Here is a 14685-nt window from a genome sequence, read left to right as displayed (position 1 = left end):
TACATACTGTTATCCAGAAAAAGCGCTTTATCTTTTGTTAATAAATGTGTGTGCCAATACACTGAGCCGGAGATAAAATACCGCCATTTTAGTGAGTATCAAATTTAGGCCCTTGTCAGATTCGTTAGGAGTTTCATTTCTGGAATAAAAAGTGACTTTGTGACCTCAAGTCAATTATTAGATCCGCGAAGGTACTTAAACCAAGGTTTCAGGTACGTCAAATCCGTCACTGTCTTTACAAACGATTTTCCAGGCGGGCTTAAATAAAAGAACAATGATGATCAGCTAGCTACTTTTAATGTCTTTCCGATGGCCGGGGTTGCAATCTTGTGAAGACACGCAACTTCGTGTTGTGGGTTTATTGGTTTAAGCTTGTGCGAAGAGAGAGAAGACGAAGGACGAGGGAATTGTTACCGAGATGTCCGTCACTTAGAATTTATTATATTTCATCAAATCATAATGAACTTTGATAAATTTGATCAAAATGGTTGAAATTTATACAAAATGTTATATAATAAGAAAATAAAAAGGAAATACATGTAGATAAAAAGAGCTATAATTATCAAACTTTATTTTAAACTTTTTTGTTTTTAATTTTTGAAAAACAAAAAAGTTTAAAATAAAGTTGACCTTTTTATTTTCTCATTATATAACAAATTGAATAAGTTTTACCCATTTTGATAAAATTTATCAAATTTCATTATGATTTGATCAAAATTATCAAAGTTCATTATGATTTGATCAAATTTATCAAAGTTCATTATGATTTGATCAAATTTATCAAAGTTCATTATGATTGGTTCAAATTTATCAAAGTTCATTATGATTTTATCAAAGAATATCAAAGTTCATTATGATTTGTTGAAATTTATCAAAGTTCATTATGATTTGATCAAAGAATATCAAAGTTCATTATGATTTGATCAAATATAATATATTCATAAATATTTTTACCCAATATTAATTATTTAAATTTTGTATATTTTTTATCAATTTAGATACAATTTATAAAAATATAATCAAAATTTATGGGGTTTAACCTATTTTATCAATTTTTAAAATAAAATTGTTTTAAAATTAAATTAAATGTTTGTTCGACAATAATGTAATTTTCTTCATTTTTACTAATATTTAAGTTTTTTTTTATAATTTTTAACCATTTTAACCTTTTTGATCAATTTTGATCAAAATGCAACAATTTTTTTAAAACATTATTTTATTTACCAAAAGTTAAGAATATTTAGCCAATTACAGGCATTTTTATTCATTTTCTTTTATATTTTTCATTTTCACTCATTCGGATTTGCTTTAACTCATTTTGATCACACTATTCAAAATATGTCCAGATTTGATCAAATAAATTAAATTTATCCCTTTTTACCCGATTAAAATTTCATATTATCAAGTTTAATCTATTTTTATAAAATTTATTAAATTTTGATAATTTTTTTATTTATGATCAAAATTAATCAGTTTGGAAAATTATTTTAAATTATTAAAAATGCACTGTTTTACATAAAATTTTAAATATTTTTCACGTGGCCCATTTTATCATTTTTCTATTTTTACTCAGTTTGGAACTTTTTTACTCATTTTGATCAAATTGACCAAATTGCATTTAAACTTAATTATTCCTGTTTTGACCGGGCTCTAGTCACATCTGTTAAACTTAAAAGCAACAAACCAAACCTATATTATAATTATGTCGAATGTTTAATATATTTGAATTTTATAGTTTATGAAAAAGTGAACCTGTCATGGCAGAACCCTGCGTCTCAAACATACAACTAGGTGGATCCAAAAGGCTCAAGGTACGTCATTTTACCCTTTTTTCGTTCAAATGTCCATTTAAGAAATCACGGTATCCTATTTCCACTTGAGACTTCCCTTCTATCTTTTCTACGGATTCATCAACTCGATTTGCTAAATGATGAATCTCAAAGTGGAGAAACGCTTAGCTTTGTGTTTTCGGTGTTTATTGAACACTACGAAATCGACAAAATTAGAAGTAGATCAATTGTTAATTTAAATGCCGACAGCCCAGTTTTATATTATAGCCCACACGAAATCGCCTTATATCGCATAATTATCATAAGAACCATAAGTATGACATTAACTATTATCTCGACCCAAATATTTTTAATTATAGTCTGTATAAGACCATCTAAATCATTACTCGGGTAAGGACTGGTAATTTCGGGTAACGATGACCGAGAAATCAGCCCAATGGACTACATATCGGTTCAGCCAAGGTTTTTGAAAATTTCAAAGCTTTCAACAACAAGATAACGAATATTTTAGCAAAATAACTTGAAATTATTGAACAGTAATATAAAATAGATCATTATACGCACCAGTGGCGGCTTAAGAAGGCTGGGACCCTGGGACGGCGGCAGTGTTTTGTGACACCCCCCCAGGACCGTGCAGAAGTTTTCACGGGTCCGTCTTCTTCAAGTTTAATCGTTCTGATTTGCCCCCCCCCCCCTCGAGCTTCTCCGATGGCACCCCCTGCTGCCCTGGTACCCGAGGCGGACCGCCCCCCCACCCCCCCCCCCTTAGGCCGCCACTGATACGCACTTCCTTAGTTTGTGAAGAGAGATTTTTTTTTATAATTTGAGACCGAAACTTGTTGAAATGAAACTACCCTGGCAGTAATTTTTCCAACGAAGAGAGTCTGAGGGGTTTCCTCCGAAACTTCGGATTACCTAATAACACACCTGATTTACAACAAATTTACTGATTTCCTCCAGTATCATACTTACGTGTATTCTGTTATTAATAGTACTTTTAATTTTAAAAACGTTTATTTTTCGATAGAGACAAGATACTACATGATTAAAATTTATTTTTGTTTTTTTATATTCATACAACGGCGAGCTTAAACTTAAATGTGACTAATATTTTTTAATATTTTATCTTCCCAACAGGTTTTCTTTGTCAATAATATACTAGATTGTAATTGTTCGTTTTATTTCAGATGGATTCACCATCCTCTAATTACGGAAGCAATAATTACATTTATATCAACAGTGGTGTGGTAAATATTCATAGTGTTATTTTTCTTATGCAGTAGTGTAAGCAGTTATTTACATGCCAGTAAAGTGTTTCCGTGTTTTTTGTGCATGTGGTGGTTTGGGCCATTAACAAATTGCGTTACACAATAACTCAATTTTTTTCGACACATCACTTAAATGGTAATGGGCCAACTGCGCGGTTCCCATTTGCGCAGTTCCCATTACCGCATATGCAATTTCGCAGTTTTCTATTTGCGCAGTAGGGTGAAGTGGGGTAAGTGTGACCTGGGCTCAAAATCACCCCAAGATGTCATAATTGTTTTTTTAAATACGAGTGCAGGGGCGTACCGAAGAGAGTACGTTTGGGGGGGGAGGTAAGTGAAATTCGCCAAGTAAAAAACAAAGTTTGTCAAGTCGTCTAAGTTTGGATTGTTACGGTAGATTTCAATTTAAATGTTTCATTAAAATTATAATCGGTGGCGCCATCCACTGTTAGCGGCAGGAACTATATACAATTGATTTAATAGTACTAATGTACCTTGAAAGTTATAGATGGCGGCACCCGTATAATGATAGAGTTGACGGCTGAGCAAAGACTATATAACGCTTCGCTTACTAGACAGGCGTGTTCTATCATGGACTCTATTATACCTAATAGAGTCCATGGTTCTATGGCCCAACTTGCATACCGACTGTGGCTCCATCTCGACGCTGGCCCAAAATTTCCCCTACCTTGAGCTGTGTTACTAGTGGCGCCTCTAGCCGCGGGTCCAAATATTACCCCAGCTTTTCCAGTGCTAAGGAGGTGTTAACAGGTTTTTCCTAGGAACACGCCTGTCTAGTAAGCGAAGCGTTATATAGTCTTTGCGGCTGAGTGCGCCGACTGGAAATTTCAGAATTTGTTTCCCGAAACCACGACTACCGAATGTCATTCTAGCGGTACTATTCCCGATTCAATGGCGAAAACGGCTCGGCGTCTAGTCTAATTATAGTGAGTGAAGCATTTGCGTACTCTCTTTATATATAAAGCGAGATACACGAAGAAGAAAAAAGAGATTGAACGATGCTACAGCAATTTAAAAATCCCATCAAACCCGCTTACTATTTTCTCGTCGTGTATCCCGCTGTAGTAAAAAATAGATCCATTTCATCCTGACTAATACTAGTTGACTTGTTGTTTAACTGAGCTGCTTTGAATAACTGGAATTATTCATACCCAAATATAACATAAACAATTCAAACACTTATGACTGAAATATTAACGTAAGAGCAACCGACACTGTATCACGCCTTTAAAATTCAGTCAGTGGCGACTTCTAACAACGACAAGGGGAAACATTTCCACGCTATTCAGTTTCCACGCTATTCAGTTTCCACGCTATTCAGTTTCCACGTTATTCAGTTTCCACGTTATTCAGTTTCCACGCTATTCAGTTTCCACGTTATTCAGTTTCCACGCTATTCAGTTTCCACGCTATTCAGTTTCCACGTTATTCAGTTTCCACGCTATTCAGTTTCCACGTTATTCAGTTTCCACGCTATTCAGTTTCCACGTTATTCAGTTTCCACGCTATTCAGTTTCCACGCTATTCAGTTTCCACGCTATTCAGTTTCCACGTTATTCAGTTTCCACGTTATTCAGTTTCCACGCTATTCAGTTTCCACGTTATTCAGGTTTTACTAACTTTTCCACGTAAATCAGGATGCGCGTTATTCAGTTTCCACGTTATTCAGTCGGTCCAACGATAGAACGCGCAGTGCCGTTAATTTCCGCCCCCTTCTACCAACCCCCTTAAAGGGAGAGTGACCGGAAAAAACAAGCGGGTGTCATTCGATATAACCTTTTTGACGCGCAGGCAGGGCCGTTAATTTCCGCCCCCTCCGACCAACCCCCTTAAAGGGAGAGTGACAAAAAAACAAGTTTGTCTCAATCGATAGAACTCTTTGACGCGCACGCAGTGCCGTTAATTTCCGCCCCCTCCAACCAACCCCCTTAAAGGGAGAGTGACCGAAAAAAAAGTTGGTCTCATTCGATAGAACTCTTTGACGCGCACGCAGTGCCGTTAATTTCCGCTCCATCCGACCAACCCCCTTAAAGGGAGAGTGATCGAAAAGTTAATAAATTAATTGGTATTTTTTTATGAATTTGCGAATTTACATGACTTTTGGTGCCTAAATTACCCAAATGTTTGATATAAATTTCCTTAAATAAACCCATTTTAATCCCAGTTGAAGAATTTCTTTATATCATATTTCCACTAATTTCAATAATTTAAAACAATTATGTTCGTCGTGTTTTGCTTACCTATTTCACCTTTGATAAATCACATGGCCTCAACAGCTTTTGTGTTTATTTTTTGTCCACCTGGGTCTCCTGATGGTGGACAATCACACTTTAAAAGGCGTAGATGCGCATTTTAAAAGATAAAAATTGCACCTGATAAGAGTTGAATCGCACCTACAGAGGTGTAATTAGGTTCTTTTAAAAAGTAAAATCACTCTTTTAAAGGTGTAAATGCTCACTTTAAAACAGAGAAATTGCACTTGGTAAGAGATAAATAACACCTACAGAGGTGTAAATACGCCTTTTTAAAGAGTAAAATCACACTTTCAATGGTGTAAATGCACACTTCAAAACAGTTTAGTTGCACCTGATAAGACTTTAATCACACCTTTAGATTTACAAATATTCCCATTTAAGAAGTAAAATCACTGTTTTAAAGGTGTAAATATGCCCCTTACAGAGTAAAAGCACACCTTTAATAAATAAATTAACCTATAAATCTGTTTAAAGCAAGAACTCAAAAATTGACACTAAAGCCCAGGTTGGACAGAAACTTTCGACTTAACGTGATAATAGGGGTCGCTATCAATCAAAAACATGATATTTAATGGTCATTATTTCTTCTTTAATTCGCATTTTATAGAAATTTTAACACTTCTTGCTTATACCAATAAGCAAATTAAACAAAAGATAAATTTAAATTACAATAACATTTAAAAACAGATAATTATTCATAAATATTTACAAAATATATATATTTAAATAAAATACATATATTTTAAACACGCAATTAAACATTTTGGCACGGTATGCGTTAATGAATATGCACATTATAAAGCTAGATATGTGCAATTATTCGATTTTTGACAGAAACGTTATCTTTCTAGAAAACCTCTTATTGGGATTAACTACACCTAACCGTGTAAAATGGTAACAATTACACCATGTTTTAGTTAATAAATAAATATGAAAAATCCCTAGTTAACGATGTGCTTAAACGCGTAGTATTAAATGTGTGATTTAACTCTACAAATGGGCGTATTAACACGTTTAAAGGTGTGATTTAATTCTTCAATAGGGTGCATTAACACTTTTAAAAGTGTTATTTAACTCTCAAAAAGGGCTTACTAACACTTTTAAAGATGTGTTTTAATTCTTAAAAAGGCGGATTAACACTTTTAAAGGTATTATTTAACTCTTAAAAAGGGCTTATTCACACTTTTAAAGATGTGTTTTAACTCTAACAAAAGGGCCTATTAACACCTTGTAAGATGCTATTTAACTCTTAAAAAGGGCGTATTAACACTTTCAAAGGTGTTATTTAACTCTAACAAAAGGGCCTATTAACACCTTTAAAGATGCTATTTAACTCTTAAAAAGGGCGTATTAACACTTTCAAAGGTGTTATTTAATTCTAACAAAAGGATCTATTAACACCTTAAAAGGTGCTATTTAACTCTTAAAAAAGGCGTATTAACACTTTTAAAAGTGTTATTTTACTCTATCAAAAGGGCTTATTTACACTCTCAAAGGTGTGATTTAACTCTTATAAAGGCATATTAACACTTTGGCAAATCGGTGGTAATTGGGATATCGAGAGGTGTTAATTCAGATCTTAAAAGGTGTTAATTAGAACATAAACGGTGTAATCTAATCATTTATGGATGTCACTTCGATCTTCAAAAGGGTGTTTTTAACAGTATAAAAAGAGTAACTACCCCTTCCTAAAAGGTGCTTTTAATACCATTTATGTTTCGATATTCGTAGTATAGGGTGTAGAGGTAATCCTTTTCAAGGGCGCTTTTAAAGGTGTCCCTAAACACCTTTTTTGTAAGATAAACCATCTTTATTATATTCTCTTTTAACACCTTACTTTTGCCCTAAAGGGTGTAGTGTAACTCCCACAAAGGTATAATAAAGGTGTTTAAACCTATCTCACTCTTTTATAACACCCTTTGGAGACTTATTTCATTCCTTAAAAAGAAGCTATACACCATTTTCACACCCCTTTCAAACCATCATAACACCCTTAAACACCTTTATAACGCCTTTATTTTTAAGATTGCACAGCCTAGGATCAAACCAGGCTCCTCTTGCTGCGAGGCACAAGTAATATCCACCCCGACATCCCATTTTGATTTTAGTCAAGTAGCTTTTGTAATTTATTTTCCATTCAAGCAAACTTTGATATTTTCAGATTATAGGAGATGTATCAACCATAAATGCCACCATTGTAAGTATAGAACCATATTTGAATAAATCTCCGAGGGGCTAACTACTTCTTGAGAATCTGTACCCCGCGATAGATCCGGAAGTTGTACAATCTAGATAAAATAATTTTAGAAATCTTGAAATCAATTTCGATATTCCGAAATATCGGCGAAAATTAGTTACAAAAATCTCTAAATTAGTCTATGAAACCAGAAATCAACACCAAAATCATGCTCTGAAACCTCAAAATCAGTTTCCCATTTCTGAAATAACTTTGAGATTCAAAATACGGTACGCAATTTTGCAAACGTACGGGCTTGTACATTGATTACTTGTAGTGATCACCCCCTCTTAAGCCTTACGGATAGGTTTCAATCTGTTCAAATTAAACTGATTATTTGAATTTTAGGAAAAACAAATCATCGATGATCGCTCAAAATTAAAAGGTAAGTTTTCCACGTTGTTTCATATAGATTCGTGCTTCAAACCTTGCAAATTTTATCACTAATAATTTACCAAAATTAAATTTCAAATACCAAAATAACCTAAAGAATTGTTTGGCTAGAACATATAGCGCGGCAAGCATATTTACGAAGCTTGGAAAAACAAGTTGGTACTAGGAGAGTACCAACTTGTTTTTTTCTCGACCTCATAACTCATTTTAAGTAGACCTATTTCGTCCGCACGTTTTCGGATGTTCCCTACAACTTTCTCATTGAACATTTTGGTGTACCGCCTACCGGTGAAAAAGTAAATCTTTCAAAAACCATAAAAGTTATTCATTTTTGAAAATTTTGAAAATTGAAGAGATCTATAATGAGATTATACACCCTGAAAATTTCAAAAATGTACGTTAAATAGTTTTTGAGAAAAATAGTCTGATCGAGCAATTTGAAACACCCTCTATACAGTGAAACATAATTTACAATAACGATAATTAGTTTAAATTAAAAACCAATAGCTTAAATTAAAAACCAATAGCTTAAATTAACCCAAGTTTAAAACAGAAAACACGTGCTTTGGTTTTTTAAACAAAAACAGAATTTTACAACCCATTTTAACTGTTTTAATTACAGTGACTTTATGAACAAATAACTGTAGCAAAAGTTATAAATACCGATCATAACATTGTTCGGGAAACATAGGCCTAACATTTGGTATTGTTCTCGGTTTCGTCTATCTATTAATTGGATAACCTCATTTATTGTATTTCATTCGAACAAAATAGCTCCGATTCCGTGGTCCTATGTGAACGACGTCGTACAGAACCAGTTGATTTCAAAGCCACTAATGGTGTTACAAGGAGACCGTCGTAACAAACTGAGCCTGACAAGTCTTTTGGGAAATGTAATGGGCGCGGAATTGGAAGACCTCATAGATGACTACATTCTTTACAAGCTCGTCTTCGACATAGACGTCCACGTAGGACAAAAGTTGCCCGGATTAGGGGAGACCAAAAACTACTTCATACCACGAACCTTTATCAACCTTCAAGATCAAGAAAAGGTCGAAAATAATGTCGTGGACCTAATTAGAGAGATAGAACGTGGTCGAAATATCATCATTTCCGACGACGCGGGAACGGGAAAATCCATAATCCTTCAAAAGTTAGCGAGAACGATGACAAAGAAACATCCTAATCGTTGGGTCATCTTCGTAAATTTGAGTAGTTACGCCACCGTCTTCGAAAAACATCTCGGCAGGCAAATCAAAAATACCTCGGAAGCTATTAAGTTTTTCGTTTCCGAAATATACAGTTCGCAAAATGACAATAAAGAATTTGAGAAAAATATGTTAAAGTGGTGTTTGGAGAAAAGCGGAAGAGTTGTTCTACTCTTCGACGGATACGACGAAATCAGTCCAAAATACGAAATCTTTGTGCAAGGATTGCTATTAGGTTTGAAGAGCAGTCGCCTTGAGAATATGATCGTAGCAACGAGGCCTCGTAACGCGGAAAGCTTCAGGACCTTTGAGGCCTTACGCTTTCAAATGCGACCATTCATTAAGGAAGATCAACTAAACTTCCTCGTGAAATTCTGGCGTCGTAGATCGAATCATGACGACAATGTAATTCTCGTGTCTAAAGCGATGCGTCTGTTGAACACATTTTCAAGATCTATTAAAGATAAGGAATGTCAGTTTATGGGAATTCCTTTGCAATGTCGTCTCCTCGCCGAAGTATATGGCAATAAGCTAAATTCTTCGGCGGAATGGAGAACAATATCATTATACGAATTGTACCAGCAATTCATTTCGTTAAAATTTCAAGACGAAGGAAATAAGTATAAAAACACGACTACTACAAGTTGCGCCGAGAATAACCACCTGGTTAAAACACTTGTAGATGAGTATCATTGGGAATCCGGTTTACAACTGTTGCTCGGAAAAGACATTGTTAAAAAATTAAAGTTTGATCGTCACGATAAAAATGTCAATGAGTTTTTGATGAAGAAGGTGGAAAGGGTAGGCATCATGTCGGAAACTGGTGAGAATCCGGTATTCATAAATCGAACATTCGCGGAGTTTTTCGTCGCCCAATTCTTCATTGTAATGATCCAACACCTCGAAGGAGACAATTTTTGGGAAATAGGGGAGATTTTGATAAAAAATGTTTTAGGCAGCGGGCATTGGACCATGGATTTCGTGCGGATCTTTTTCGAAAGTAGTTTGAAAATTCGAGAAATAAATGACTATAAATTTTACCTCATTCGAAACTCAATTCTGAAGGCCTGGCGACTTAATTCACGTTCCGTATTCGATAGTTTCCGGAAAGCGTTTCAACACGCAAAACTTGACCAAAGTACAGAACCCGACGTAGATTCGAGGGGAATACGGGTCAAAACGTATCGGTTTCTTTTGAAATGTTTTATACTTGAGGGTAACATGTCCACGGATTTTATCCCACTGGTCGCGGAAGCCGCGCCACTTGAGAACTACGGGAAATGCCAAACTGAATGCACTGAATTATTTTTAATGTTTCTTTCGTCGTGTTCCAAAAATTTCCAAGACATTATTTTGACGCAAATAGTTTACTATGGAAATATTGAGGCATCACATGATAAATTGAACCTTATTTTGGCATTTCCCGGTATGTCAGTGACATCCGAATCTCTTCTTGCGAAACAGATTATGTTTGGACACTTTCTTAAGGCCGCTGCCGATGGAGACGTCAAATTCTTGGATAAATTGCTGCGAGACGCTGCTGACGAAGAAACTCGATTTTGGCTGCTCAACACTTGGAAAGGCAGAGATAGCTGGAATTATGATTCGGCCTTAGCAAGAGCGATAGAAAGAAACCAAAAGGGTGCACTGGAATTTCTTTTAGACCGGGGATCGCTGTTAAACCAACCAGTTGATCCGTTATACTGCCCAGTACTGTTTAGGGCCATAAGAGCGGGTAATTCGAAATGCGTGAAAATGCTTCTGAAAAGGGGTGCCGATCAAAATCTCAAATACAACAGTCAGTCGCCACTGGAGTACGCCTGTCAATTCGACAGAGTAGAGGTGGTCAAATGTCTCTTGGATTTTGGATGCGAAAGAAGTGGCTCGTTGGCTTTGTTTCAAGCGATTGAAAACGGAAGTACCGAGGTGATACATCTATTATTGGAGCGAGGATTCGACGTCAATCAACGCGAAGAAAGGAACCATCAATCGCCACTTCACTACGCCGTTGAGCATTTTCAACCGAGTTCCCATAAAGATGTTGGTTCAGGGGATAATCTTAGCGTAAGCGAACAACTTGAAATGGTGAGGGCTCTGTTGAAGAATGGAGCTGATATCGAAGTTACTAATAAATTTGGACGAACGCCTTTGTTTATCGCGTCGATGAAAGGTCACAGTGATTTAGTGTCAATTTTGCTGAACCAAGGAGCCAATATTAATGCTAAAGATAAGAGATGCCGAACGCCATTACACGTGGCCGCCTTCAGTGAATGTGGCCACAAAGATGTGGTCCGCCTTTTGTTAACGTACGGGGCTGATATACATGCCAACGACGTCGACGAAAAAACGCCCTTGCAACTTGCTACGACCAAATGGGACCAAGAAATGGGACCGCTCTCTTTTCGTAAGAAAGCGACGGCAATCGAACCATTCACGACGACCACACTAAAGGAAGCGCTTCCAGTTTTGAGCGGAAAAGAAATATCCATGGTGATTTCGGCAAGTTTAGTGCGATGGAAAGACGACCCGGAACAATGGAAAAGGCGAAACCTAGCGCGGGTAATCTTGCTCCTGTTGGAGTGGGAACAACGGTGCGAAGAGGAGAGCCAAGACCTAGAGTTCAACTCTACGCCGCAATAGCCAATTTGAAAGTCGGTGGTTCATTGTGTGATCCTACCCTTTCTTGAAATTAGTATTTTAGATTACATTTAACTACAATTTTTATTTAATTGCAGATGATTGCACACACGCTCTAGATTTGCGAATCTATCTGTGCCAGCGCATATACATTGCTGAAGATGCTACTAACAACTTGTAAAGTTCTTGTATCGCTGTTCTCCAATAGTTAAGCGTCAGTTGGTTCTGCTGTGAACCAAAGAACGACCATTTTTAATTTACAAAATTACAATTTTTACATTTATATCATCGATTTAAAATTTAAATCAAATGCTTTTTGAGGGTTTCAATTATTTGATTTTGCATCTTGTTTGGTATTTACGTTGTATCGGTAAATTAAAAATTAGCTTTAATAATATTTAATTAGTGAAAAGTGAAAATCTCTCGAAGTAATGGACTTAATTTATTGATTTTTAAGCAAACAATGACTTTTCACTCATGATTGACGTGTAAACGCACTCTCGCAAGCTCAAAATTTGTGTTATCGTCGAGTTCGGGACTACTTATTTTCTTTCAATTTTTTCTATTAGATAGTAGCGGCAATGAGAGTAGCGGGGGTTTCTCTAACTATGCTGTACAGCCAAAGGTAGCGGAGAGAGGATTTTCAGCCCCCTGGAGTGCAGTGTTTCTTTCAGGCATCTCTCCGGGGGGGCGAAGAAAAAGTCTATCGCCCCCCCCCCCCGGAGCCTCCCCCTTTTCCGACGCCACTGCCAGGCGTGCATGGAGTGCTACGCTCGCCACTGGATACCGGCACCCCCGGATATCTGGGAAACCCACCCGAAGAAAATTTTCTCAAAGAAATACTGCTGGAGTGACTGATTTCTAACTCTTTGGGGCATATAGTTCATTCCTTCCCACAGATACTTTTACTCTAAGGTTCGACTTTCACAATAAAGATTGAAGTGATATTGGAATAGCTCGTAGAATGCGTCGCGATAGACTCCATCGCCATCTCTTTTTCATTTAACAACTAAAAGCTGAGAAAATTCAGCTGGCGAGAGTGCGTTTAACTTGTATCGATAAATTTAAACTAAAATATAATACAAAATTTTATTTGTTAATTATGATCAGAATTTGGCATTGTTATTGAAATCATTATTGTAATTTTGCATTGTGTTTTTGATGAGAAATATAAAGGTTTGGGCACCATTTCTTTAGCGTTATTTATTATCACCAGAAAAAGATTTGACTGTACTAAATTTCCATATCTTTTAAATCAAAATTCAAAATTAAAATTTATTTATTATAAATTTTGGATTATGTTACAATGGCATTAGAAGGACAAGTCATCATGCGACTTATAGCCATCTCTCTATGAGTTTACAAATTAAGAGATTTATTTAGATATATTTGATTAATTAATTAGTATTGGAAATTTTCCGCGGCAAAGGCCTCGGTCTTAAATAAAAATAAAAGTTTTCATTCCATGATTAGTCTAATACTGTTTGCATATTAAAAATATTATAAATTTGCGGGGCCCGTGCAGCGGGGGGTGAATGATCAACCGAGGTGTATTACACGCCAGGTGCGGTACTAGGGGTTTGTGCAGTGGGCCCGTTCCCACCCAAAATTTATGATTTATATAAACTTCCATACGATTTCCTCCCCCACTCCCTATTATTTCCTGAAGTATGAACCCACCTAAGAATAATTTTCTAGAACCGCACCTTCTTCTCGCGGGTTCTACTACTGTCGTCTTGGGGCTACTCTGGGAGAAATACGCAGATTTACCAAATTTTGATTTTAAAATGTTTGAGGTTTTAATTAGGAAACAACATCGAGGATTTTGGGTGGGATTCCAACCCGACCCACAATGCAGTATTATTGATATCTACCTATGCTACCATCCGAATAAAGGGAACATAAAATAAGCCTTAGGAGGACTAAAGTTAATAACAAGTTCGCTAAGGCGATAATATAATTTCGCTTACCTCTTGGTCTATTTTTAACAACTGACATTAGAGGTCGGGGATGGTTAACTTTTATTCAATAGATAAAGCTCTCAAAATTATTCGTAAAACGTTTTGATCAAGTAATTTATATTTCTGTATTATCCGATTTTTTTTTCGATAAAAAGCTCGAATTTTACGAAGAATACATGTTTTTTAATCATTTTCCGAAATATTAACCGGTAAATTTCTAATTTACATTTTTTCCCGAAAAAATCAATTTAAACATGGATAATGATTAACCGTCCCCGACCTCTAACTGACATCATGGAGAAAGAAAACCAGGAGAGGAAATACACGTGCGATCCCTACCAGATTTTTGATGCCAACTACCCACAAACGGGAGAACGGGGGCCGTAAAAAAGAGGGACCGTATCCTGGTAGAAAGTTGTCACGTGATAAGAGCAAGCTACATCGCGCCCTCTACATATTCATAATATATTCGAAAAACACAAAACACATTTTCAAAAAATAACAAAGTAACGGCGCGATTTTGTTGTCTCCATCAAGAAAAAAAATAGACCCTAGTTTTGTATTAGTCTGTTTCATATTTAAATTTTGTTTTAATACGGACATTTTCATCGAAATGGGAAAGTATTGTGTCTATAACGCTTGTAAGAGCTACAATACATCAAATAAATCGCGTGGTGAAAGTTTAAAATACTACCCTATTCCAAAACCTAAAAAAAGTTTCGAAAAGTGTATGGCTTGGGTAGTAGCAATTAATCGAGTAGATATTATCACACACGATCATCAATACGTGTGTTCTAAGCATTTGGTTGGTGGGAATGGCCTTCAGAAGAATATTCGAATCCTGTGAAAGAACCTTAACAGGTAACATTTGGTCTTACATGTATATATAATTTATTTCAATCATAACAGCTAAACA

At 35.9% G+C, this 14685-nt stretch overlaps 1 protein-coding gene across 1 annotated transcript; it reads left to right on the top strand.

Annotated features, from left to right (window-relative positions):
* The first annotated feature begins 103 nt into the window (after positions 1 to 103).
* LOC149963009 (uncharacterized) lies at positions 104 to 12986 on the top strand. Its single transcript, XM_090180320.1, has 7 exons — positions 104 to 212; positions 1736 to 1811; positions 2978 to 3037; positions 7496 to 7531; positions 7919 to 7955; positions 8738 to 11822; positions 11907 to 12986. Exons 2-6 carry the CDS (start codon positions 1758 to 1760, stop codon positions 11809 to 11811), a joined length of 3261 nt encoding a protein of 1086 aa, XP_090036446.1. The 5' UTR covers positions 104 to 212; positions 1736 to 1757; the 3' UTR covers positions 11812 to 11822; positions 11907 to 12986.
* The last annotated feature ends 1699 nt before the right edge of the window (positions 12987 to 14685 follow it).

This window comes from Leiobunum rupestre, chromosome 1 (assembly GCF_980474605.1).
Source record: "Leiobunum rupestre chromosome 1, qqLeiRupe1.1.hap1, whole genome shotgun sequence".
Lineage (NCBI taxonomy): Eukaryota > Metazoa > Arthropoda > Arachnida > Opiliones > Sclerosomatidae > Leiobunum > Leiobunum rupestre.
The sequence above is the reverse complement of the archived record's forward strand: the minus strand, read 5'-3'. Positions and strand labels throughout refer to the sequence as shown.

What these genes read in the sequence shown, in the direction of transcription:
- LOC149963009 (XM_090180320.1), top strand. Translation starts at nt 1,758, where the DNA reads ATGGCAGAACCCTGCGTCTCAAACATACAACTAGGTGGATCCAAAAGG. An exon ending in CAACCATAAATGCCACCATT is followed by an intron (nt 7,532 to 7,918) that starts GTAAGTATAGAA and finishes TTTGAATTTTAG; the next exon opens with GAAAAACAAATCATCGATGA. An exon ending in TGATCGCTCAAAATTAAAAG is followed by an intron (nt 7,956 to 8,737) that starts GTAAGTTTTCCA and finishes CGAACAAAATAG; the next exon opens with CTCCGATTCCGTGGTCCTAT.